General features: G+C 35.7%; 1 protein-coding gene across 1 annotated transcript in view; it reads left to right on the top strand.

Moving 5' to 3' along the window:
- Positions 1 to 27,517, top strand: part of PTGS1 (prostaglandin-endoperoxide synthase 1) — a 119,241-nt gene that overhangs the window by 3,651 nt on the left and 88,073 nt on the right. Inside the window, exon 3 of the mRNA XM_053696140.1 lies at positions 6,831 to 6,947. Within this exon, the coding sequence (XP_053552115.1) occupies positions 6,831 to 6,947 (117 nt within the window). The remainder of the gene's footprint in view (positions 1 to 6,830; positions 6,948 to 27,517) is intronic.

The following is a 27,517-nucleotide window of genomic DNA, read 5'->3' as shown; positions in this document are numbered from 1 at the left end:
CAGTGTTAGCTTTATCTGCTAGTTGCATCCCAGTGTTAGCTTTATCTGCTAGTTGCATCCCTGTGCTAGTTGCATCCCAGCACTTGTTGTATCTGCTAGTTGCATCCCAGTGCTAGTTTCATCTGCTAGTTGCATCCCAGTGCTAGTTTTATCTGCTAGTTGCATACCAGCGCTTGCTGTATCTGCTAGTTGCATACCAGCGCTTGCTGTATCTGCTAGTTGCATCCCAGCGCTTGCTGTATCTGCTAGTTGCATCCCAGCGCTTGTTGTATCTGCTAGTTGCATCCCAGCGCTTGTTGTATCTGCTAGTTGCATCCCAGTGCTAGTTTTATCTGCTAGTTGCATCCCAGTGCTAGTTTAATCTGCTAGTTGCATCCCAGTGCTAGTTTTATCTGCTAGTTGCATCCCAGTGCTAGTTTTATCTGCTAGTTGCATCCCAGTGCTAGTTTCATCTGCTAGTTGCATCCCAGTGCTAGTTTCATCTGCTAGTTGCTTCCCAGTGCTAGTTTTATCTGCTAGTTGCTTCCCAGTGCTAGTTTTATCTGCTAGTTGCTTCCCAGTGCTAGTTTCATCTGCTAGTTGCATCCCAGTGCTAGTTTCATCTGCTAGTTGCTTCCGAGTGCTAGTTTTATCTGCTAGTTGCTTCCCAGTGCTAGTTTTATCTGCTAGTTGCTTCCCAGTGCTAGTTTTATCTGCTAGTTGCTTCCCAGTGCTAGTTTTATCTGCTAGTTGCTTCCCAGTGCTAGTTTTATCTGCTAGCTGCATCCCAGTGCTAGTTGTATTGCAGTGCTAGTTTCATCTGATAGTTGCTTCCCAGTGCTAGTTTTATCTGCTAGTTGCTTCCCAGTGCTAGTTTTATCTGCTAGTTGCTTCCCAGTGCTAGTTTTATCTGCTAGTTGCTTCCCAGTGCTAGTTTTATCTGCTAGTTGCTTCCCAGTGCTAGTTTTATCTGCTAGCTGCATCCCAGTGCTAGTTGTATTGCAGTGCTAGTTTCATCTGATAGTTGCTTCCCAGTGCTAGTTTTATCTGCTAGTTGCTTCCCAGTGCTAGTTTTATCTGCTAGTTGCTTCCCAGTGCTAGTTTTATCTGCTAGTTGCTTCCCAGTGCTAGTTTCATCTGCTAGTTGCATCCCAGTGCTAGTTTCATCTGATAGTTGCTTCCCAGTGCTAGTTTCATCTGATAGTTGCTTCCCAGTGCTAGTTTCATCTGATAGTTGCTTCCCAGTGCTAGTTTTATCTGATAGTTGCTTCCCAGTGCTAGTTTTATCTGATAGTTGCTTCCCAGTGCTAGTTTTATCTGATAGTTGCTTCCCAGTGCTAGTTTTATCTGATAGTTGCTTCCCAGTGCTAGTTTTATCTGATAGTTGCTTCCCAGTGCTAGTTTTATCTGCTAGTTGATTCCCAGTGCTAGTTTTATCTGCTAGCTGCATCCCAGTGCTAGTTTTATCTGCTAGCTGCATCCCAGTGCTAGTTGTATTGCAGTGCTAGTTGATCCTACTGACTTTGGATCGGGGACTGTTTTTATGCCATCCCATTTCTAAGTATGGGTTGATGGTTTGTGATATTCCTTTATAGTATGGTTATGTGACATTTACTATCTGGTGGGGGTGGCTACAAGTACCCCAAATAAATGTGCAATTACCCTTGTTTTATATACATATCGTTTTATATACATATCCTCTGGTGTAGCAGGTCAAGAACAATTTTTTTAATGGGGCAAAATTAGTATTTAAAGAAGAAAAGCAGTAATATGACATAAGGTATTATAAATCCTTTACCAGTAACACTCCCCAGCCTTGATTATATAGTATGAAAGCTTTATGACAACCTTGTATAGGGCTCTTCGTTATTTAAAACCAACTCCCCCCCCCCCGGTATATCCTGAGAGGTGATGAGGACTCCTGATCTCAGAAGAGCTAGCCACACATCATGCTCTGACATAGAGAGTCAAACGTTTTAGAGTTGGATTAAAAGGTGAAGGTCCGTTGTCTCCGTCTTCTCAAAATCTTTGTTATTGGGCTATTTGATTTACCTTTTTTCCATCCTTGTATCTCTGTCTGATCATGTTCATTGGTTAAGTTGTCCGTCCTATATATTGCTGTACTATCATTATAATTTCCCTCTTTCTCTTATATTCATATATATTTAATGACACACAGAAACAAAAAGCCCATCTTGTATTATATGTTTAGCTAAATCCTAGGCTTATTTTATCATTTAGTTAGCTCAGTTTATATCCAAGCTATCCTTGATTTCTAATTCTGTCCAATACCATTGGAAGAATATTCCACATTTTAACTACTGTTTATACACAATTGTGCTTTTGCAAATTGCTCCCCCTTCTGCCCAATTTATATTCTTGAATCTCCACCATATATTTAATAGAAACCATAACCCTACAAAAGTATTTTTTCATTATATGTCAGATCTTATTTTACCACCCTCTTTATTAACAAAGAAATAACATTAAATTCTGTACATTCCATGTTGTCATTTTCTTTTCTTCTGAATAAGAAAACATTTTTGATATTGGAGAAGTTCTTTCTTCTTCCATTTATTTATTTTTATTATTATTTTTTGGGGGGAATGGTTTGCCTTCACCCAAATTTGAAGGTCTCAAAAATAAACAATACTCCATGTTGGGTGTATAGCATTCATTTTGACTTGCTCTTGATATGGTTAGAGAAGTTCCCTGGTGTCCAATGAAACCCCTGAATTGCAGGAAGTAAAATCTTTAGACATGTTTAGGCAGAAATCCCAGTTTGTTATGTTATAAAAGGTTCTGCAAGTTGGTCAACCGTTTATTTTCTGTGTCCAGCTGGAATATAAAGGCAACATTGAACATGTAGAAACAGAAGCTCTCTTCCTTCCTCTGACCTTCCCTACCCCCATCCTGCATATACACGTTAATCCAGAATTGGCCAGCATCTCCTATAGCCTATAATGGTCTCCTGGTTAGTGAGCAGTTGTTTCTGTCATTTCAGTATGATGAGACTAGTCTGTTGAGAAAGCAAACCGCAAATACTGCCAGGAAACGTTTATGTAATTTATCATGTTGGCTCTTAAACTTGCTCTTTAATAGAGAGACTGTCATTTTTGTCTTAATTGGAACAGTCAAAATTAAACTAGAGCCTGTAATTTTAAACTTTCCAATTTTCTTCTATTATGCAATTTGCTTTGTTCTCATAATATAATTTGTTGAAAAGCATACCTAGGTAGGCTCCGGAGCGGCAATGTATTACTGGGAGCTAACTGCTGATTGGTGGCAGCACATATATGCCTTATTGTGTTCAGCTAGATCCCATTAGTGCATTGCTGTTTTTTCAACAAAGGATACCAAGAGAATAAAGCAAATTTGATAATATAAGTACATTGGAAACTTGATTCAAATTGTATGCGCCGCTTTAATATTTGCATTTTAGACCCTATACTGCCATCCTTGATTCCCCTTGGAAATATATTAATGTATCCATGTTTAGAAGTATATCGCCGACATCCGTAAGCCCCAAGCATGTACATACCTGTATATATTTCCCAGTACAGTTTTTTTTTTTTGTTCAGCTGTGCAGGTTAAAGAAAAAAAAAATTGCAAACTGGTAAGAGTTTATTGCAATATTTTTTTTTTTATCATTTGATATCCCCCATCTTATGAAAATCTCTATAGATTAAAATGTGAAAGCACAGGTAGGTAGATTTGATAGGGCAGAAAACACATAGCGCTCCATTTACCCAGCAGCTTAAGATCGCTGCTTCTTAACCTGTCTGCTACCTTTTAGAAATAATCTCTATCCAATCAGGATGATAGACAGCCCCCAATAGGGGCCTATTGGCCGTCCGCATGCAGAGGGCAGCATCAGGGCAGGATCATGACATTGTGATGCCTGGGTATGAGAATACAATGACACCCCCCCCAGCAGTAGTAACATTATTGATTAACATATCAGCCTACTTGCCTGGCCACTGACCTTACTAAGCCTGCCTACCTGCATGCAACCAATGCTTATGCACAATAGCCACATAAGTGGGAAGGAAGTTAGGGGGCTTATTCTGTGTCTTTGTGCATAATAAGTTTATGCTTCTGGGAGCCTGAAAATTCCTGCATGGAGATAAAAGACAGGAGTGGTCTGGGTCTCACAGTGACTGACTCAGTCAATGAAGCGCTGCCTCTTGTCAAGTGTTGCCTGGGTCCCTTGGACCCACTTGGTCCCATAGTTGAGCCGGCCCTGGGTGGCATTGCACAAGTATTGATGGCGCTATGCTTGTGGAATGCTAAATGTGGATAGTGGATGCTGTCCGCAGGACGTGCAAATCATGTCTGTCCGACCAATAGTAAATGGAGCCTATAGAACAAAGCTTTGTAAGCAGTTGCATCAAATATATGGGTTCTGTCGATATATAGTGTACGTTCCAGGTTGTGTGTGCCAATCCCAAACTGGCAAACACCTTGGATTAGTGAGGAAAAGGTACAAGAGAAGACAATAAAAGTAGAGCTTGGCAGCAGTAGAGGTGGAGCAGCATACCGGAGGGGAAAGGGAGGGGCAGATATTTAGGGAAGTGATTAAAGGAGGATAGAAAATATAAAATTATTTATAATGCAGATTTTACATTAAAGAGATTTGAAACCCCAATTTTTTTCTTTCATTAGTCAGAGCATATGATTTTTAAAACAATTCTGATTTACTTATTTTGCCTAATTTGCTTTGTTCTCATGCTATCCTTTAAGAAAAGCTTATCAATTTATCTGCCAAATTCCCAATAGACTTTAATGGTAAATTTAGTAGAAAACCTGTTCAACTTTAAGTGTTGTTTTGTAATTGTTTTGGTCACTTTGGTAGCACTCCCACAATATGTGTGTTAAGATTAAACAGTTCTTTTGTGGTGTGCTTAACCAAAAAAAACCCTTTGTTGTATCTCTTAAATAGGGAGCTGACCAAATCCCTCCCCTTTGGTTACTGCACGCCACCCAGCCCAGGTGTGTTCCAGATAAATATACTTAATAAGCTAGAAAGCTTCACACTGTGTAGACATGACTTGCTGCAGTGTGGAAACTGGTTAGTGTTAGGACCAGTCTATATGGGACACCTTGTAAGTGGTGACTGGCTTAGCAGAATATGATCATATTGTGTGACTAAGATCCCATTTCATTTAAAGGCATTTTTTACAGCAAAATTTTTTTTTGCAGCATAAATATAAGTCAATATTATTGCGAGATGTTAGTATATTTAGCAGATAGAAGTATATTTGATTTTGCAGCTCAAATATAAACCAATATTATTGTGAGATGTTTATCCCAATCTTATTAGAAGCTATGTAAGTATATTTGGCAGACAGAAGCATATACAAATATGCCATGAAAGAGTGGACTTAAGTGGTTGGATGTGCACCAATACTTTTTGTTGTTTTGTAACTTTAAGAGTATTAATGCTAGAATCACATGGTATAATAAATCAGGACCTGACATTTGTGCATTAGGGCCCCTTTAAAGGGATATGAAACCCAAAATATTGATTTAGTGATTCAGACAGAGCATACATATCTAAAAAAAGTTTCCAATTGACTTCTATTATCAAATTTGCTTAGATTCCATGATATTCTGTGTTTGAAGAAATACCTAGGTAGGTATCTGGAGCACTAAATGGCAGGAACTAGTTCTGCTATCTAGTGCTTGCAAATGGATAACTCTTGCAAAACTACTGCCATATAGTGGTCCTAAGCATTTGTCCCTGCATTTCAACAAAAGATATCAAGCGAAAAATTGATAATTGAAGTAAAAAGTTGCTTACAATCCCATGCTCTATCTGAATTATGAAATAACATTTTGGGTTTCATATCCCTTTTAGTTTACAAGTAGTTGCTGATAAAGCATTTGTGCATACCATTGTTGTGGGAATGAATGGTTTCATGAATAACTAAAAGTGGGAGGGGCACTGTGGGACAAAGTTACAGCAGCAAGTCCATCTCCGATCACCATGGGAATTATCAGAAATACAGGAAGTTTCAGTACGACTTCTCAGCCATAAATGCATGTAATGCTTCTGCAAATCCAGATCTGGTGTGTTGCACATTCACACGAAATCCAGTGCTGATGATAGCCAAACGCTGATGCCATATACAAAATTATGCCCATGCCTAGTATTTATCATCTGCAATGGGGGTTAAACACATAAGTAAAGTCCCTCTTGGGAACGGCAAGCATTGCAGCACCTGAGCAGAAAGGAGACTGCGTGAGTCGATCAGGAACGGCACTTGCACAAAGCCACTAATCACTAGTAGCTTCTTGCTTGTGACTTTACCTGTGCATTTAATTCTTTTGTAAGGGTTATATTAGAATTAGTAATATGAAAATCACTTGCTCTAACAAATTCTAACCTCTAATATTTCAGTTTATTTTAATACAAAGGATTAAGAAAAAAAAAAGGCCATTGTGTAACAGAAATAAATACTATAAATACATTTGTCAGAAATAAGAGTGGTTAATGAAAGAATGCAAAAATAAAATGTTCGTTCAAGTTGTTCTAAAACATTATTTTAAAGGCAATGCTTCAAATTTACAGTATTATGTAAGATTCAGTGTTCTTCTTAACCAATTCTGAACTCATTAAAATTATTATATTTTAATCATTTTTTGTGCTGCTGCTGCTGACTTGTAGCAATAGCTACTTTAACTTATAAAACAAAACTAATATTTTTTAATAAACAATTTACTTTATATACAGTATACATATTTTTATCATCCATGCACATGTTTATTAATTAACCCTGAGAGGTGCAATGTTTGGAAAATATAGGATCAATTAATAGATTTGTTGTGTTTTTTTCTTTTGTTCGCAGTTAACCCTTGCTGCTATTTTCCATGCCAGCACAAAGGTGTGTGCGTGAGGTATGAAGCAGACCGCTATGAATGTGACTGCACGCGTACAGGGTACTATGGAACCAACTGCACTATACGTGAGTCCTTTTTGCAAGTTTAACACCTCTATCTGTAATAAAATGCAGTGTTGTGGTTATTACTACTGAATCTTCAATACAATAAATCATATATTAAAGGGACATAAGTACGCAGAAACAAAATGCTTTAATTGTTATAGCATTTTATTATTGCTTGTATAGAACTTGCAAAGTTGTTAAACACGTAGTTAACATTAGCTCCGGCTCAGAATGCACTGCTGGGAGCTAGTTGAACACATTGGGTAGGCCAATGACAAAAGGCATATATGTGCAGCCACCAATCACCAGCTAGCTCCCATTATTGGCTGAGCCTACCTAAGTATGCTTTTCAACAAATAATACAAAGAGAACAAAGTACATTTTGATAATAAGTCAATTGAAAAATCTCTCTGATACATGAAGTTTAATTTTGTCACTCATGTCCCTTTAAATGTTTATGCATTGTATTAAAATTTTTTTATTTTGAAGGCCATCTCTAAACCATGCTGTCATATTTCAGCTCCTTTTCATATAAAACAACTAACGCACTGTACAATATACATTACATAATTTCACCTTTAACTTCTCAAGGTGTACACCAGAAACTTTATCTATCTGCTTGTGCTGACAGCATTGGATGGGATGTTAAATTCCAGCACTAGAATCATAATCCACCACTGCCAAACAGAAATGGCTTCTGTTTTCATGTCACGCGCTAGTTGTCAATTTAACTTCCATACCCATAGTGTCTTGGTTTGCTAGAACAATGTTTCCCACCCCTAGCCCTTGGGAGCCCTAACAGACCAGATTTTCATGATAGTGGGCAGGGCAATGGGTTAGTCAGGCTGGATTATGGGCGTGTCTGGTCTGGCTATGGGTGGGGCTAAGTGATAAACTGCAAATGACTGTTGCATAGAATTAGGGACTGCCCGTCTCAAATGGGGACAGATGGGTGGTCTGTGTGTGTGTGGTTTTGTGCTTTCATTATTTTTGGCTGTTTTAATATTAACAAATATTTGCTGCATCCGGATTCAGTAAAATGAGATTTTAAATACATTTTTGAAAACAGAAAATATAAATATCTGATCCCTGTACAATGCCTTGGGTTAATAAATCTGGTACAAATTTGTGATACTTTGATTTCCATTGTTCCTCTTCTAAGAGTTTGAGGTCAATAATATTTCTATATTGGGGTACATAAGAAACAGATGTATATCTGCGGGGTACACTGACCCGCTACACTATACTCCAGCAGGCAGAATTCATAAAGACTCTATTGCACTGTGAAATATTTCATCTTGCGCTTGTGTCATGAACTTCCAAAGCTGGCCAAGCGCTGTTTTGTTTATATTTTTCTTTATATTCCTCTTTTAAAGAGACCTGAAACCCAAACATTTTCGTCATGAGTCAGAACATATCTTTTTAAACCACTTTCTAATTTACTTCTATTAGTAAACTTACTTTGTTCTTTTGGTCTCTTTTGTTGAAAAAACAGGGAGGTTTGCTTGGAACACTATATGGCAGCAGTTTTGCCAGAATTCTATCCATTTGCTAGAGCACTAGATGGCAGCCCTACTTCCTACCTAGGTATCTCTTCAACAAAGTACCCCATGGGAGCTAAGCACATTTGGATAATAGAAGTAAACTAGAATCTTTTTTTTTAAAAGGCTATGCTGAACTGGACTGAACCCCCCTCCCTTTTCTGTATGGTTTTGATGGCATTTTTGTAATGCTGGTAATAGGGCCACCCTTAGCGTTTGCGGGGCCCCAGGCAAGACAAACTTGTGGAGCCTTTCAGCTCAGCGCCCTTATTCCCCTACCCCTGTATGCTTTGCCCCTCTATGGTTCACCATTGTGTTAGCATTCAGTGTGTCTTATATAAAGAATAACCCTATACTTTACACCTCCTGATACCATAAACTAAATACAGGATGCTCATTGCACCTACTCATAACCTCACCCCTGACAATGCTGGGCCCCCCAAAGCATGAGGCCGTGGGCAGGTTCCCCTCTCGCCTTACTGGTATCCATCACAGTGGAACTCGTACTATGCAACAGGAAATGGGTGGTCTTGCGATAGATGATTATAATGGAGCTTAGCTTGCAGCTGTGATTAGTGGGTGGGGGCAAGTCACTTTGTGCAAAGTTGTGATGGTTTTTTTTTTCTTGGAGATATTAGTTTCTCAATAGGATATGACTGAATGCTAATCATAGAGCTAAATGCATTGGAGAGTATTGGGACACACCCATCCATTTAATAATTATAATATAAGAAAATGATTTTTCATATATACATCTTAGTATGGGTATTTGAATTGATGACGTTATTGGACTTTTAAATAGTTTAGTTATAACGCGAAACAAAAAAAGAGAAATGGATTAACTTCTTCAGTGCCAGAAGTTTAAGTTGTGTTTTTTTTTTTTTTTCTGCTGGTGGAGGAAAGAGAGTTTTTCATAATTTTGACTTCATTCTTGAGTGCTCATTAATGTGAATATTGGAAACTATAGGGTCTTTTTTTTGTTAGCACTATGGGACATAGAGTGATTACCAACCTTGCAATAGTCACCAGTAGTGATGGGCAAATGTGTTTATATTCGAATGTTAGAACAAATATTATTGTAGAAATTCCATTTACATAATAGCATGTTGATAAGAACGAATATTCTTAAAAATTCTATTATCGAATGTTTTTTACAGTTTTCGAATGTGACATTCGAATATTACATTTATAAAACACAGTATTAGACTAGAAATACTATTTCAAATTTGAATGTGACATTGGAATTCGAATGTAGCATTCGAATAGTACATATATTAAACACAGTTGTAAACTAGAAATAATATTTTGAATTTGAATATTACATTTTGAAATTGAATGAATACATAGCTAAACATTCTATTATTCGAAAGAATATTTTCAAATTTTATCGAAAACAAAAATTCAAAAATAGAATGTTATATAAACATTCGATTTGAACAAATGTATCAAAATTCGTTTTAAATTTCTAATTTTTAGAAACATTCACCCATCCCTAGTCACCAGTTTGTTACAGAAAGGGTTTACCAATCGTTTTGTTTATTATGAACAAAAATAGTAACGGTGTCTTTATAAAGAAAAAATAATTAAAAAAACAGTTACAATTTTAAAATAAAAAGGAGAAAATGTTACAAAACCTTTACCTGTATAGTATCTATCCCAAGGGAAATTGGAAGAAAAATGGTCAAACCCATGTGAAAGATATATTTATTGATGAATTTAGCAAAATAATATTATTTTTTCCTGAGGTCAGGTTCCAGAGTCTGGACAAGAAAGGTAAGCAACTCCTTTTTTATGGCAGACCATAAACCATATCCCAGGCCCTGGCTGAAATTATAGGATACCTTATAATTGTATTTAGGTAAATCCAGTACCCATATACTTATCAATTGCATTTTGACAGCATGAGGATTATTTTGATACCAAACATGACATGTCTCTAATATCTGGTCACCCAGTAACATAAAAATAAAAATAATCAAAACATATCTTGAGATATCAAAGAGTGTCAACTCTAATTGTGTCTTAATAGGTGACACTGTCTTCTGTCACTCTGTGTTGACAGCTTCACCCATAAGGATCATTGTAATGGGAAGACTGAATTGCCCCCCTGGTTGAACCAGATGAAGGTTGTAAAAATCAATGGTCCCACATGTTTTAGATAAAATCCTGGTTTGTGTTAAAAAGCTGTAAATGGCAAACATGGAAATAAAGAACACACAGAGAAAGGAATTAACCCATGACATCCTGAAATCATGAGGTTTTCATGACCCACGAATTCAGCTTTCTGATAACTTATTTTAACTATATTTTTTGTATTTGGATTACATGTGATAGAATAAATATTTTTTTTTCCATATTATACAATAACCTGTTTTTCAGGCCAATGCCAACCTGGCAGTTTTAAAGAAATAATTGCATGCCAAGCTATAAATAGTGTAAGTTTCAATACTTGCACTTATTTTCATTCAGCTGTCCAATCATACTAGAAGTATAGAAGCTTACACTGTGCATGGGATTTGTGGGGAGCTGTTCACACGCTATTACCACACCCCTAGTCCTCCCCCAAGGAACCTTGTGATAAAGAGTATGTGCGTTAGGGGTCAATTCATTCATGGGTGTGAGAATAGTAAAAGCTTAAAAAAATAAACTTTTTATTTATTTTTCATTACAGCCACAAGTCTGATTGTCTATCCCAAGTTGCAGGGAGAGGTGATCCGTTTTCTGCAACATGTTAATTTTACACGCTAGGACTTGAAAGCCATATTTGGCACTTTGAGGGTTAATCACAGCATGTTTTTGAAGTCCTCCTACAGTATAAGCTTATTTAGTGTTTTGTGTGTGGGATAAGATTTATTTTAAGACCTAAGTGTCAATTAAAATGACAAGTTGTCTGTTTGGCTTCTGTAGTACAGGATATTATGAGAGTAGCCAGTAGAAATGCTGTGTTTGTCTGTTACAGTAATACATTGTGATTTGCTATAATTGAGCTGCTATGCAACAAAACATTTAGGGACTGCAGATTTATCATAATAGCTGTTTAAGCAAACTGATCTTTTAAAAGATAATTCCAATAGAGCAACCCCTGCAAGGGTCGGCGAGAAAAACCACAGAACCGGTTAAAGGACCAGTCAACACATTAGATTTGCATAATCAACAAATGCAAGATAACAAGACAATGCAATAGCACTTAGTCTGAACTTTATATGAGTAGTAGATTTTTTTTATAACAAATTTCAAAGTTATGTATATTTCCACTCCCCTTGTACCACGTGATAGCAATCAGCCAATCACAAATGCATATACGTATAGTCAGTGAATTCTTGCACATGCTCAGTAGGATCTGGTGACTCAAAAATTGTAAATATAAAAGACTGTGCAAATATTTTTTAATGGAAGTAAATTGGAAAGTTGTTTAAAATTACATGCTGTATCTGAATCATGAAAGTTTAATTTAACCTGAGTGTCCCTTTAAGTGTAGATAGTCAGAAACCCGTCACCAGTGCTGCAGGGAAGTTGCAGTATAGATGCCATAAAGTCTAGTTTCTACTTCAGGGTACCCGTCAGCTCAGCACAAACCTAGAGATGATCCCTAGTACTGACAAAAACTCTCACAGCTTCTTCCCCTGTCTCTCTTCACACATAGCTCAGCACAGTTTTACCCAGAGTAATAGTTTTCTGTTTTTCTGTCTCTCTGGGATGCAAGAGCCCAAGATAATAGTTTGTGACCCCCTAACTAATATATAGAAAACTATACAAAGTGCTTTATGAGCACATATGCTCCATCTGATATGTTTGCATGTGCATTTTGCTTTAACCCTTTCGTGTCAGGGCCAAAGTGCCTACATCGGAACAACTGTTCCGATGTAGACAAATTGAAACCACGCGATCATGCACACGATCGCAAGATTTCAATTATTGGATCGCATCTGGGGGGCGTCCCTACAACCCTAGGAACGCCCCCAAGACCGCGATCAAATCCTGACAGCACAGAAGGCTTCAGGACAGCCGTTAGCTATGACGTTCTATTCCGTCATAACGGCTTTAAAGCCCAGTATAATTATGATGGAATAGAACGGCATAACGGCTTTAAAAGGTTAAAGGGACAATAAACATACAAACTACATAGTGCAGAATTATATAACGTTAGCTTAGCGCCAAGTTTATAAAACAAAATATTGCAGAGATATTATATTTAAAAATGCAAGTTTACTGAGCGGGTCTAAACGTGCCATTAAACTGAATGTAGCTCGCTCCTGCTCTGGTCTGGTAGCAGGAGTGGCGGTCAGTAAAATTGCATTTTTAAATATCTCTGCAATATTTTGTTTTATAAACTTGTCGCTAAGCTAATGTTACATAATTCTGCACTATGTAGTTTGTAGGTTTCCTGTACCTTTTCAGGTTGTTCTAGTTGCCAAAATCTGAATTGAATTTGCAGAAACACTTGCTCAATAAAGCTTGTTGAAAATCTGTCTCTCTGTGTGTTTGAACACTAAGGTTGATTTAAATTGTTTGTTACATAAGGGGGTTGCAAAGTTTTAAACTTTATATTTAAAGGGACACTGAACCCAAATTTTTTCTATTGTGATTCAGATAGAGCATGCAATTTTAAGCAACTTTTTAATTTACTCCTATTATCAAATTCTTTTCATTCTCTTGGTATCTTTATTTGAAATGCAAGAATGTAAGTTTAGATGCCGGCACATTTTTGGTGAACACACTGTGTTGTTCTTGCTGATTGGTGGATAAATTCACCTACCAATAAACAAGTGCTTTCCATGGGTCTGAACCAAAAAATAGCTTAGATGCCTTCTTTTTCAAGTAAAGAAAGCAAGAGAACGAAGAAAAATTGATAATAGGAGTAAATTAGAAAGTTGTTTAAAATTACTTGCTCTATCAGAATAAGGAAAGAAAAAATTTGGGTTCAGTGTCCCTTTAACTATTTTTTTTAAACTTGTTTTTACTGTGTTTTTTTGTTTTTCTATTCAACTGGTTCCTGTTTTTTGTTTTTTCTCTCTCTCCTACCTTCTTCATTGTGTGTAATTAAAGGGATATTAAACCAATTTTTTCTTTCATGATTCAGATAGAGCAGCAATTTAAGGCAACTTTCAAATTTACTCCTATTATCAATATTTCTTCGTTCTCTTGGTATCTTTATTGGAAAAGCAGGAATGGAAGCTTTTGAGCCGGCCCATTTTTTGTTAAGCACCTGGGTTGCGCTTGCTGATCGGTGGCTAAATGTATGCATGTGTGAGAATCTTATTCAGTGTACAGTTTGCCATATGTTTGCATTACTGGAGCAGTCACTACAGGGATCATATCTCTGTGGCAAGTGCGAGCATATTGTCTCTCTAGAAACTCGTATTGGAGTAGTGGAGGAACGAATTACAATACTGCGTTATATTTAAACACTTGAAAGGGAAATGGATACGACTGAACAGGCTGTTCATGGTTCTAGCAGTGGGGACATGCGTAAAATATAGACCAATGAATATGGTGATAGATAAATATAGATACAAATTCTATTTTGTAGCGATAAATGTCTTTTAACACACTTGCATTAATGTATACTTGTGTGTGGCTTTCGTCTTCCGTAGTTATTTTGTAGCAATTTGTGGTGTTTAGCAAACTCCCAAAATGTGTGGATATTCACACTTTAATTAATTAATTAATAAATTATGCGTCTTCAGCCTTACGGCCAGAATAGTACTTTATTTTATGTTATTCCAGTCGTCTTTATCCTGTCCTTGTTCACAGTGCACTGTAAATGTGATGATGTTTGTCGCTATGGGTGGACCTCCGGTATCCCCGGTGAGTTTGGTCTCTTTGTACCTCTGTTTACGGGTGTTTGTTGCTCCACCTTCTTCCTTCTTTTGCGTCTTTGCTATTTGTTCTGGTATCAGTTTTGCTCCAAGGTGCTTCTTTAGTCTTTATGCGAGCCGGTGGAGTTTTTCGTGTGTGACCTCCGTTTACCGGGTCTTTGCCTCCTCTGTGTAGTTTGTAATCCTTGAATGTGGTTGTCGGGTTCTACGCGTTTCAGCTTACAGCCTTTCTCAAGATACCTGATGTGATTGATTTCCTACCGTTTTAAAGCCATATTCATTTACGCCCTCTTTCTCTTAATACACTCCATGCTACTAATATATAAATGTAATTCTCTTAATACCTTGTTCCTTTTTAATATTATTACTTTGATCTTTATTATATTTAGTTGCAATTAGTAATAGATGTGGTGTTGTTTAATAGTATGCTTTAGCCACAGGAGTAGATATCACTCAAAATATTTTTGAAATACTTTGATATTAGCCTAATCTATTTAACATTCTAGGGACTTAAACTAGTTTCTACTCCAAATGATGATTGTGTTAACCGGTTATATGCTTTTGAACCATATATTTGGTGATATTTAAACGTGTTGGTATATCATTTATATTTAAAGTGGATACATTTAGGGGACAATATTAACATTATAATGTAAATCAGGGTTATTAGGATGTTAAATATAAATTATCATATCCGATTTGTATAGGAATATCGTATACGGGTTCCACGTGTACAAATCTATTGTCTATATAACTTAAATGTGGAAGGTCTACCTTACAAATTTTATTATAATTATGAATAGGAGACTCCATTCAATTTCTCAAACTCGTATAGGGAGTTTTAGCTTGCGGTGTACTTAAAGGGTATACTAGGGTATGGGAAAGAAACTGGATCATGGGATTAATTCCCAGTAAGGTTTACTTATCGTTATCTGCCGGTTTAATTCAACCTTGAGTCTATTAAATTCTATATTGTTAAAGAGATATGTTCCGGATTTAACAGGTTATTAGATGTAATGATGAAGATAGAAACAAACGTGAAAAACTATAATAATGATATTGGAAATAGGATTCATATAAGAGCATTCTATATGCCTGTGTGTATATATCAGAAATATATTACAATTTGGTTGAATTGCAATTAAATTAGATATGTTAGATTTCACTCAAATTATAGAATTAAGGTCAAGTTCATTATTCTATGAATTAATTCTGCTTCTTGGTGGAGTAGTTGTTTTTTTTTTTTTTTTTTTTTTTTTTTTTTTTCCATATTTCTCCCTCTACCATCTGCCATTACTTTCCTAATGCCCCAATATATCATTTCTTTAGGGTTGCCTTGGTGATGTTCTTTAACCCCTTAATGACCGGACCATTTTTCAGTTTTCTTACCCTTAATGACAAAGGCTATTTTTACATTTCTGCAGTGTTTGTGTTTAGCTGTAATTTTCCTCTTACTCATTTACTGTACCCACACATATTATATACCGTTTTTCTCGCCATTAAATGGACTTTCTAAAGATACCATTTTTTTCATCACATCTTATAATTTAATATAAAAAATATATAAAATATGAGGAAAAAATGGAAAAAAACACACTTTTTCTAACTTTGACCTCCAAAATCTGTTACACATCTACAACCACCAAAAAACACCCATGCTAAAAAGTTTCTAAATTTTGTCCTGAGTTTAGAAATACCCAATGGTTACATGTTGTTTGCTTTTTTGCAAGTTATAGGGCAATAAGTACAAGTAGAACTTTTCTATTTCCAAACCATTTTTTTTCAAAATTAGCGCTAGTTACATTGGGGCACTAATATCTGTCAGGAATCCCTGAATATCCCTTCACATGTATATATATTTTTTTTTAGAAGACATCCCAAAGTATTGATTTATGCCCATTTTGGTATATTTCATGCCACCATTTCACTGCCAAATGCGAGCAAATAAAAAAAATTGTTCACTTTTTCACAAATGTTATCACAAACTTTAGGTTTCTCACTGAAATTATTTACAAACTGTTTGTGCAATTATGGCACAAATGGTTGTAAATGCTTCTCTGGGATCCCCTTTGTTCAGAAATAGCAGACATATATGGCTTTGGCGTTGCTTTTTGGTAATTAGAAGGCCGCTAAATGCAGCTGCGCACCACACGTGTATTATGCCCAGCAGTGAAGGGGTTAATTAGGGAGCTTGTAGGGAGCTTGTAGTGTTAATTTTAGCTTTAGTGTAGTGTAGTAGACAACCCAAAGTATTGATCTAGGCCCATTTTGGTATATTTCATGCCACCATTTCACCGCCAAATGCGAGCAAATAAAAAAAAAAGTGACATTTTTCACAATTTTAGGTTTCTCACTTAAATTATTTACAAACAGCTTGTGCAATTATGGCACAAATGGTTGTAAATGCTTCTCTGGGATCTCCTTTGTTCATAAATAGCAGACATATATGGCTTTGGCGTTGCTTTTTGGCAATTAGGAGGCCGCTAAATGCTGCTGCGCACCACACTTGTATTAAGCCCAGCAGTGAAGGGGTTAATTAGGTAGCTTGTAGAGAGCTTGCAGGGTTAATTTTAGCTTTAGTGTAGAGATTAGCCTCCCACCTGACACATCCCACCCCCTGATCCCTCCCAGACAGCTCTCTTCCCTCCCCCACCCCACAATTGTCCCCGCCATCTTAAGTACTGGCAGAAAGTCTGCCAGTACTAAAATAAAAGGTGTTTTTTTTTTTTTTTTTTAATTATTCAGCTGTGATGGACCCCTGCCTTAACCCCCAACCTCCCTGATCCCCCCCCAAACACCTCTCTAACCCTCCCCACCTACCTAATTGCCACCATCTTGGGTACTGGCAGCTGTCTGCCAGTACCCAGTTTTCCCCAAAAAATAAAGTGTTTTTTGCATGTTTTATTTTTATTTTTTCTGTAGTGTAGCTGCCCCAACAACCCCCCCCCCCCCACCAGATCCTGATCCTTTATTTAAAAAATTCTGCCCCCCTCCCTCTTACCAAAATTCATTGGTGGCAGTGCCAGTGATTGCTGCGCGCGCGTGCACGCAGCCCCCCGCACGCTCCCGGCATCCGGCGTGCACAATGCCGGGTAGCGATGGGCCACCCACCCTCCTCCCTGTAAGCTCCCACCCACCAACGAACGGCCGCATCGCTACCGGTGCAGAGAGGGCCACAGAGTGGCTCTCTCTGCATCGGATGCTTTCTAAAGGGTATTGCAGGATGCCTCAATATCGAGGCATCACTGCAATACCCTGAGAGCTGCTGGAAGCGATTGCGATCGCTTCCAGCACTCTCTAAGACAACTGACGTACCAGGTACGTCCATTGTCACTAACTGCAAGTTTTTGCAGGACGTACCTGGTACGTCAGTTGTCATTAAGGGGTTAAAGTGTGCATACAGCCTTGTATCATCTTTCTCTCTATACTTCTGATATGCTCCCTTATTCTGTCTTTCAATTTCCTGCTTGTTTGTCCCAAATATTGCAAATTGCACAAGCATTGCAGTAGGTATATGATGTTACTATCTGTGCATCTTATAATGTCATTTATTTTCACTTCTACATTTGTGGTTGTTGATCTCACTATTTTTGTCTTACTGCTAAATTTGCAAGATTTGCAGTCATGACAAGGGGAAAAAAACCTAATTTCTCACCTTTTTATATTCTCTTGTTTATTTTTGTTACTTGGTTTATATTCACTTGGTTTTTCAAATTTGTGGCCTTTCTGAATATTATGTCTGGTTGATACTTAAGCAGATCAAAGAAGATGCGTAATCCCAAAGCACTCGTAGAATAAAACGTTAAACTTTTATTGAGTCCAGTAAAATTGAGCATGCAAGCTCAAAGTGAACAGTGCAATATCCAAAGGTTAAAACAAATGAGCGTGGCACCAGTGGCTTACATGTTTCGGCGTGGAGTCGTAATCAAGATTGATATTTAAGTCTCTTTCCTATTATAGGGTCACTCCTAGCCCAATGCCAATGTTTCTTAATTATATTTTCTATTTGTTTGTGTTGAGTTGAGAATGTGGTTATAAATTGAATATTGAATAGATCCCTATCTTCTTTGTTTTTAGAATTTCTAGTTGTGTTTTGTAATAATTCTCCTCTATCTATTTCTCTTACTTTTTTATTTACGTCAATTATATTTTTTGGATTATATCCTTTCTCCACAAACCTATCCTGTAGAATCCTAGATTGTTTGTTTGTTTGTTTGTTTGTTTGTCATAATCTGAGATTTGTGAAAAATTTCTTCTTCTTCTAGAAAATGTAGGTATATTTATTTTCCACTTCTCGTGGTGACAGCTCTTATAGTCTATATAATTGTTTGCGTCCACCGTTTTAAAAAAATGTGGTTGTGGTTATTTTGTTATTTAATATTCTAATTTTTATGTCCTGAAAGTTTATTTTATTTTTACTGTATTCATGAGTGAATTTTAGTCCTAGATCATTATTGTTTAAATCTTCCATAAATTGTTCTAAAAGTTCCAGATCACCTTTCCAAACTATAAATACGTAATCTATAAAGCGCTTATAGAGCACAAGATTTGCACCCCAGGGTGTCGTAGTTATGAAATTCTCTTCAAAATTTCCTACGAATAAGTTTGCATAGCTGGGTGCAAATCTCGTGCCCATTGCTGTTCCTCTCTTCTGTAGATAGTAATTCCCATTAAATTTAAAGTAATTATTTCTTAGAATAAATCCCATACAATCTAGAATAAATTCCCTTTGTGGCTGCAACATTTCTATATCTCTTTGTAAAAATGTGTTTGTGGCTTCCAATTCTCTAGTATGCTCAATACTTGTGTAAAAGGAGCTTACATCACATGTCGCTAATATATAATTTTCTTGTCATTCTAATTCTTGTATTGTATTTAAGAAATGTTTTGTGTCTTTTAGATGTGAAGGTATTGTTTTGACATTTTTTAAGGAAATAGTCCACATAAAAACTAGGGATACATCTACACAAGAACTAGGAGTCGGAATACAAAATTGTAAAGATACAGTTGACAATTTTATCTAAGGAAACACTTAATGTAAGAAAACAAGAAATTGTTAAAAACCTAGAAGATTTGAATAAAGAAGTACTGGAGACAAAATGGAGAAAATTTAATAGGGACCTGAAGACTATAAGAAACAAACGGACATTGAGGAAGGTATAGATATAAACAATGGAGACAATAGACATTTATTTAGCAAAAAGTTCAAAATGGAATTGGAAACAATAAAAAATATACCTAATAAGACACAACAGACTGAACATAAGAACAACACACACAGTAAAACGAACGACCAAGAAACCTATGGAGGCAATAACAGTAGACATAATTATGCACATAGAGACAGAGAAAATTTGAGATACTATGACAATCATAGATCTGGAGAACGAGGGAAAGATAAAGAAAATGGGTATGTTAATAGGAATGAGGGAAGAAACTGGAACCCACGTAGGAGTATGAATGGAGGAAGCTGGAATAATAGAAATAGGGACAGTCCAGATAGGAATTTGAGAAATTGGTATAATAGGAACAGGGACAATGTGGATAGACACCATTACCAAAGACAAGACTATAGGTATAACTATAGAAATAATGACTTTGATTATGAACAGTCACAAAATGGAGAAAAATAGAGAATTTCACACTCACCCAAATAGAAATGCACAAAATAAATGGACATCACATTATAGATATGACCAACAAAATACACAGAGAAGAAACCCATATAAAGAATCTACAAATTGGAATATACCCAGAGAACACTACAAAAAAACAAATCCACTGAGAAATGAGAATCAACACAAGGAATATAATTCGAATATACATAATAAATATGGACACCAGTCTAGGGAATGGGTCATAGACGCAATAGATTTAATTCACTAATTGAAGACAATGGTGAGAATAAAATACAAACCATCACACCAAAAGCACATACTTCTATTAGTACTTTTTTAGAAGAAGGCCCAATCCAATCACACGACCCTCCAAAAGGCAAAAGAAGGGTTACAGGAAGTAGAGGAAGGGGAACCAAAAAAAGCCACAAAAAAAATCGAAGTAGAACCAAAGAGAATCTTTAAGCCAACTAAGTTTTAATCAAGAACAAAAATCGGTCCTTGGTAAAGGTTTATCATTTGCCCCTGGAAGTAAAATTTAATACATTTGAGACACTAATAAATGTAAATCAGTTCACCAGAAAATTAGCTCTTAAAAAATATTTCATGAAAAACCCTATAGAAAATAAGATTATGAATGAATCCATGTATATTTTTAAGTCCCTAGAATGTTACATAGATTAGGCTAATATCAATGTATTTAAACATATTTTGAGTGATATGTACTCCTGTGATTAAAGCATACTATTAAACAACAACAAATCTATTACTAACTGCAACAAAATTTAATAAAGATCAAAGTAATAATATTAAAAGGAACAAGGTATTAAGAGAATTACATTTATATATTAGTAGCATGGAAAGAGTTAAGAGAAAGAGGGCGTAAATGAATATGGCTTTAAAAGTTAGGAAATCAATCACATCAGGTATCTTGAGAAAGGCTCTAAGCCGAAACGCATAAAACCTGATAACCACATTCAAGGATTACAAACCACACAGAGGAGGCAAAGACCACACGGAGACCACACACGAAAAACTCCACCGGCTCGCATAAAGACTAAAGAAGCACCTTGGAGCAGAACTGCTACCAAAACAAATAGCAAAGATGCAAAAGAAGGTGGAGCAACAAACACTATGGAAGACGAAAGCCACACACATATAAGTATACATTGATGCAAGTGTGTTTAAAGCCTCTTTTTGCTCAACATGTGCCTTTCACAGAGAAGAACTTTCCTGAAGCATATCAGTCTGATCCTGACTTCACAGTACAGTCCAGCCCCGAAATACCAGGCAATTCCTCTCTGAACGAGAGAAACATCAAAACCCCAGACGTACGTTTCGGCATATTGTGGGCCTCGTCAGTGAGGTGCAGCCATATCCCTCTAGGCACACTGAGCAACGGGTCCATGTCTAGATTTCTGCATCACACTTAGGGAGAAATTAAGATGTTTAGTATAGTATATGTCTAACATAACCAAGATTTAGATTAACAGACACCGGTGTCTATATTATTTATATAGATTATTTTAAACATTGGACTGTTTATTATCCATATGGGTATATATCCATTGGCTGATCAATAAATTGTTTTTATTTAACGGTTTTTGGTCATCGTAACTTAATCACAACATTGATAAACATATTTTACAGCCAGTTTTGTTCAATATAACATTCAGGCCACTACAGTCCCTAGAACCTCTTTTGATTCACTATTTTATTATATCTGTAGGAGTAAATAATACTTATAATTTTTTCATTTATAACTAGAAATTGGGGGAATAACAATTTTATATTGTGCCACCATATCTTTACATTTAGCATATAAACGTTTTTTTGGGAAAAAGCTTTAAAGGTGATCGAAATTCCCACTCAGACCAGACCGTTATATACCTCCCATTTTTCTGTAAGAAATTTTCTGTACCCATAGAACAGTTAATTTTTTAAAGGGATAATGTGCTCAGGCAAACAGCTGATACTTTTTTTTTTCATTCAAAATAACTGCAGGAACAATTCTTCTACCCCCACTGCCATTACCTCTTTATTACATAGCTTTTCAATAGCAAATACTGCAGTATTGACAAGACCAGTATAGGTGGCCGTTTCCACAGGCAAAATCAGCTCATTAAAATGATTGCCCCCCTTTTCAAGCTAAAGATCACCAATGGTTAGTTGTCCAGGTTACAATCCATGCTAAATTAAAAAAAGCAAACTAGACACTAAACAGATTTGTTTCATGTCCTTGCTGCCTTAGATTGAACCTGCCCTGGTTTACACAACTTTGCATCATGTGAGAGTCAGATAAATGCTTTCTATACACTGTGCCAAATTGCATGCTTAATAACTGTATTAAAATAACATATTGTTATGCTTTACAATAAAAAAAATAATAATTACTGTACAATAAGGTCTTTCACAATGGTGAAACATATGCAAAGAGGTGGTGGGGTAGTGAGTGTGGTTTGAGCAGGTGATGGGTGGGATCAGTGGAGAGTAACATTTTTGCCTGTCTAGTAGCTTAGGTCTTGAATTGTTGAGTCCTGATAAAGCTATACTGTATATAGTGCTATGAAATAATACAGAAATAATATCAAACATAAAAGTTAAAGAACATTTAGGTAATGGGGATCCTAACATGGTGACGTTTGAAATAACCTACAAGCAGGATTACAAGAGTTCAACCAAAACTTTTAATTTTAAGAACTCAAAATTTAATGATTTAAATAAGCTGTTAAAAAACGTAAATTGGGACAAATTTATTCTTAAATAAAAACACATACCACATGGTTCTAAAAGTAAAAGAAAAAGCATAGTCCATTTAAGTTGTTTTAAAAAAAAGTACAGACTCATCATTCCAAATATATGAGGAATGTAATAAAGCATGCAAAAAAAAAAAGCAATCAAATTAGCCGAAATTTAAAATAAAATTAATTGCAAAGGATGCTAAGACAAACTTGAAAAAAAATATCTAAGAAGGAAAATATAGGTATATTAAAATTTGAGAAGGGTAGTATGATTAACCATGACCTGGTAGAAGGCTGAGGTACTAAACCGGTTCTTTTCTTCAGTATATACGAGAGGAACCAATAGGAGATTTATTGAAACAAACTTGAGCCTACAAGCCCGTACCAGTAACTCTAGAGGATATTGGGAATAAAAGGGATAATATTTAAGTAAATAAATTTCCAGATCAAAATAGAATACACCCAAGGGTTCTAAGGGAACTTAGCACTGTTATAGCCAAACCTCTGCTATTAAGTTTTCAAAATTCTTTTTCCTCAGGCATAGTACCCCATGACTGGTGTAAAGTTGATGTGGCTCCACTTTTTAAAAAGGGAAGCAGGGTTGATCCAGGAAGCTATAGACCAGTAAGCCTGGCCTCCGTAGTGGTGAAGATAATGGAAGGGATTATATTCAATAGTATATTCAGGAAAACAAGATTATGGGTTCAAATCAGCATGGTTTTATGAGTAATAGATGTCAAACAAATCTAATTGGATTATATGAGGAAGTAAGCAAAAAGATAGATACAGGTAAATGATTTGATATGATTTATTTTGCTTAGGCTCTTGATACAGTGCCAGATAAGAGATCAGTGTACAAAATTAAGGGACTCTGAATAGCTGAAAATGTTAGCTCATTGATAAATAGCTGGATAAAAGACAGGGAGCAAAATGTTGTAATTAGTGGTGTTCCTAGTATTGCCAGGTGTCCTCCACAAAAATACTCAACACCCAAGAAAAAACTGTGGGGGGGAGTTTGAGGTGACAAAATATTATATATATATATATATATATATATATATATATATATATATATATATATATATATATATATATATATATATATATATATATATATATACGTCATTGTGTACTTGACTAGGTCGGTCAGTCACCAGGTCTGATGTAATCTTACCTAGTCAGTGTCGCACACAGTGAAGTGACAAATTGCTGCTGACTCAGTGAACGGCATGCAGACTCAGAAGCACTCAGCAGCCAGCTAACAGCGCAGCCCGTGGGTCTTCTCACTGATAGGTCATGTGCGCCGGGTGATCACGTGACGTACGTCCGACAGACTCTGTCAGTGCAAGCTGTGTGGTTGTGCCCACCAGGAGTTCGGCTCCAGCTGAGGTAATAGCAGCCAACTAACAGGCTAGATTGGGTGCCAGACTGCTGGTTGGGAGTGGGACACAGGCTGGTAGTGGAACTCTGGGAGGGAACTTGTTATCGGAGGCGGAGCCGATCATCATGAATAAAATAAAAAAATTGAAAGTACAGACAGTGTGATTGTCTTAGAGAGGCTTGTCCGTGTTTTTTTTTGTATTCGTATTACCGGGCAGCAACTGAAAATACTGCACTGTCCGGTCAAATACCGGACACCTGGTAACCCTAGGTGTGCCCCAGGGTTTGGTGCCAGACCCTGTTCTGTTTAATCTTTTTATAAATGACTTGGAGGAATGATTAAAAAACATCTCTATTTTTGCAGATGATACAAAGCTGTGTAAGGTCATTAGGTCAGTGCAGGATGCAATTGCTTTGCAAGGGGATTTACCAAAATTGGAGGAATGGGCTGGTAAATGGCAAATTTAATTTTAATATTGGTAAATGTAAGGTTCTACATTTTGGATGTAAATATTTTCATGCTACTTATTATTTAAATGAGACTAGACTAGGAAAAACCAGAGGGGGAGGATTTAGGTGTACTTATAGAAAAAAAGCTAAAAATGTGTGTGCAAAGGTAGTGAGCGGGTTCTAGACACTTTGTGGTCTATACAGCAAGACTGCTTTACCATTGTAAAACAGAAATTAAACAATTTTAAACATTTTATGCCCTTTTAATGTGTTTCATTTTACCTCCTGGAGTGTATTAAATTACCTTCAAATAGCTCCTTTGCCTTATTTACCTATTTTATCATGTGAAATAGCTTTTTTTGCATGTTGAAACCGCCACCTACACAAAAATATCAATACTGCAGTATTCTCTATAGTAAAGCTATGTAAACAAGAGGCAGCAGCAAAAAACAACCTCTAATTTGGACTGGGAGAGTACAGCTCATTTGAACGGGTGTTCCTGCAGCAGGTTAGAATACAATGAACTCATATCAGATGCTTGCCTGTGCACATTATCCCTTTATTTTTCTACAATGAAAATAGACTATCTCTAGATCACTTTTTATCTGATTTATATTAAATGCTGTTTGCCCCAGTACACAGGATATAATCCAATATATACCCAGTTAGCAGGTTAAAAGGATGTTCTAGTGTAAAAATAGAATACTCTACTTCATCAAAGCCTTTTCTAGACTTCTCTTTTCTTACTATCAGGTCTATTAAACATCAGAAGTAAAGCGCGTAGTAAGGGTTTATATAGATGTTTTTTTAAAGGGACGTTAAACACTTTGAGATTGCAAAATAAAATTACAATTAATTATACGTAGTAAAAAAAAAAACTTTGCAATATATACTTTTTTTATTTATTTTGTTCCCTGTTCCTGTAATACAGCTATGAAATTTGTGGGCTTTATAGTTTCTATAAAATAATGGGCTGCCATCTTGAAACCTAGGTTTCAAATAATTACAGGCATGTTACAATTAGGTATTTTCAAACATGCAGTCAATAGACTGGCAAACAATTGTAGCATATCTTCCAATAATATAAACACAATTATTTAATTGCCAATGTTCAATGGTAGGCTTGACTTCTAATACAAACAAAAAGATACCTGAAATTCTTGTAAAACAAAAGAAAAATAACAATACCTTGTATTTTCTTTATAGCAAGAAAATAAGTTCCACAAATGCTAACATGTAGAATAACATCCGATTAGGATATCAACACCTGCCTTATTGCCAAATAAAATGTGCAACAATGTGGGGAAAGCTATTAACTGTGTCTCAATATAAACTAAAACTCAGTCAGGAAACCTGTTATGGGGGTTCTGCTGTATTTCACATCTTGTAGCAGATCTGGGTTATAATTGTGGAGCAACTCTGAATATATGTTTAAGCGTTTTGTTCTTGGAAAATTCAGATTCATACAGTTTGTAAAAAATATTTTTAATTCTGATCTCTTTTTTTTTTTTACTGCACAGTCTTTAGTTTTTTATGTATTTATTTATTTATATATATATATATATATATATATATATATATATATATATATATATATATATATATATATATATATATATATATATATATATATATAATTTTCACTCGCCCACGCACCCTGGGTGAGTAGAAATTGAACTGGGGTGAGTAGAGAGGGAGATAAATGTTATCTATACAATGTGCCAAAAGACAAGCATATGTATATGTTTGTAATAATTGTATTAACATGAATAAATGTGTTAAGGTTTAAAGTAAAAAAAATATGAAAAATTACTGCGCAATAAGGTGCTTTTACAATGGCTAAACATGTATGGGGGAGTGGTTAGTGGGTGTTGTAGCCTAGCTTGTAACTTAGGAGTAAATATTTTGAGCATATATCTATATCCATATCTGTATTGTATTGTATGTATATGTGTGTCTTGTTACATCTATCTATAAATGTAAAAACATGCAGCATCATTCAAATAATTTTATATGTGTGTGTGTGTATATGTAAAAGGATCGCTGAGTCAAAACAGTATTTTTGAAGCAAAAAAACTGAGAATTTGCATATCTTACCCACAATTCTCTTGTGCATTGGAAACATTGTATATTAAGAATTTCTGGGGAAAAGCAAGCGGGGATACTTGCCTAGATGTACTAATTTCCTATGCAAATATTTACATTGATTTAATTTTGAGACATGGAGGATTTTAATTTCAGTTTTTTATCTCCCCCCATAATTTTAATTCATTTTGGTTTAACCATGAAAATAGCTTTATCAATGCAGCAACCAGAAATCTATCTCCTACTGATGAGTTCCAAAAAGAACGAAACAGGCTTATCTAGTGAGTGATTTCTGGTTTGCTGTCATAATCCTGTTAAAATGGATCGCTGTGTCAAAACAGTATTTTTGAAGCAAAAAAACTGAGAATTTGCATATCTAATTTGCATATCTTACCCACAATTCTCTTGTGCATTGGAAACATTGTATATTAAGAATTTCTGGGGAAAAGCAAGCGTGGATACTTGCCTAGATGTGATGTACTAATTTCCTATGCAAATATTTACATTGATTTATATATAAATATATATGTGTGTGTGTGAGAATATATATATATATATATATATATATATATATATATATATGTGTGTGTGTGTGTGTGTATGTGTATATATATATATATATATATGTGTATATATGTATATATATATATATATATGTATATATATATATGTATATATATATATATATATGTGTATATATGTGTGTGTATATATATATATATATATATATATATATATATATATATATATATATATATATATATATATATATATATATATATATACGTTGATTGGAGTAGCCGTGTTAGTCCAGAGATTTAGATATCAAAATAACAAGAGTATTGCATTGAGCAATGATACTTTTTTTTTATTGGACTAACTATACATTTATAAGTTGACAAGCTTTCGGAAGAGTTCCTTCCTTTATCAAGTCTGAAGCAATACTGACCAATTCAATGG

Source organism: Bombina bombina, chromosome 12 (genome assembly GCF_027579735.1).
Source record: "Bombina bombina isolate aBomBom1 chromosome 12, aBomBom1.pri, whole genome shotgun sequence".
Taxonomy (NCBI): Eukaryota; Metazoa; Chordata; class Amphibia; order Anura; family Bombinatoridae; genus Bombina; species Bombina bombina.
Note: the sequence above shows the minus strand (reverse complement) of the source record. Positions and strands in the feature narration are given on the sequence as shown.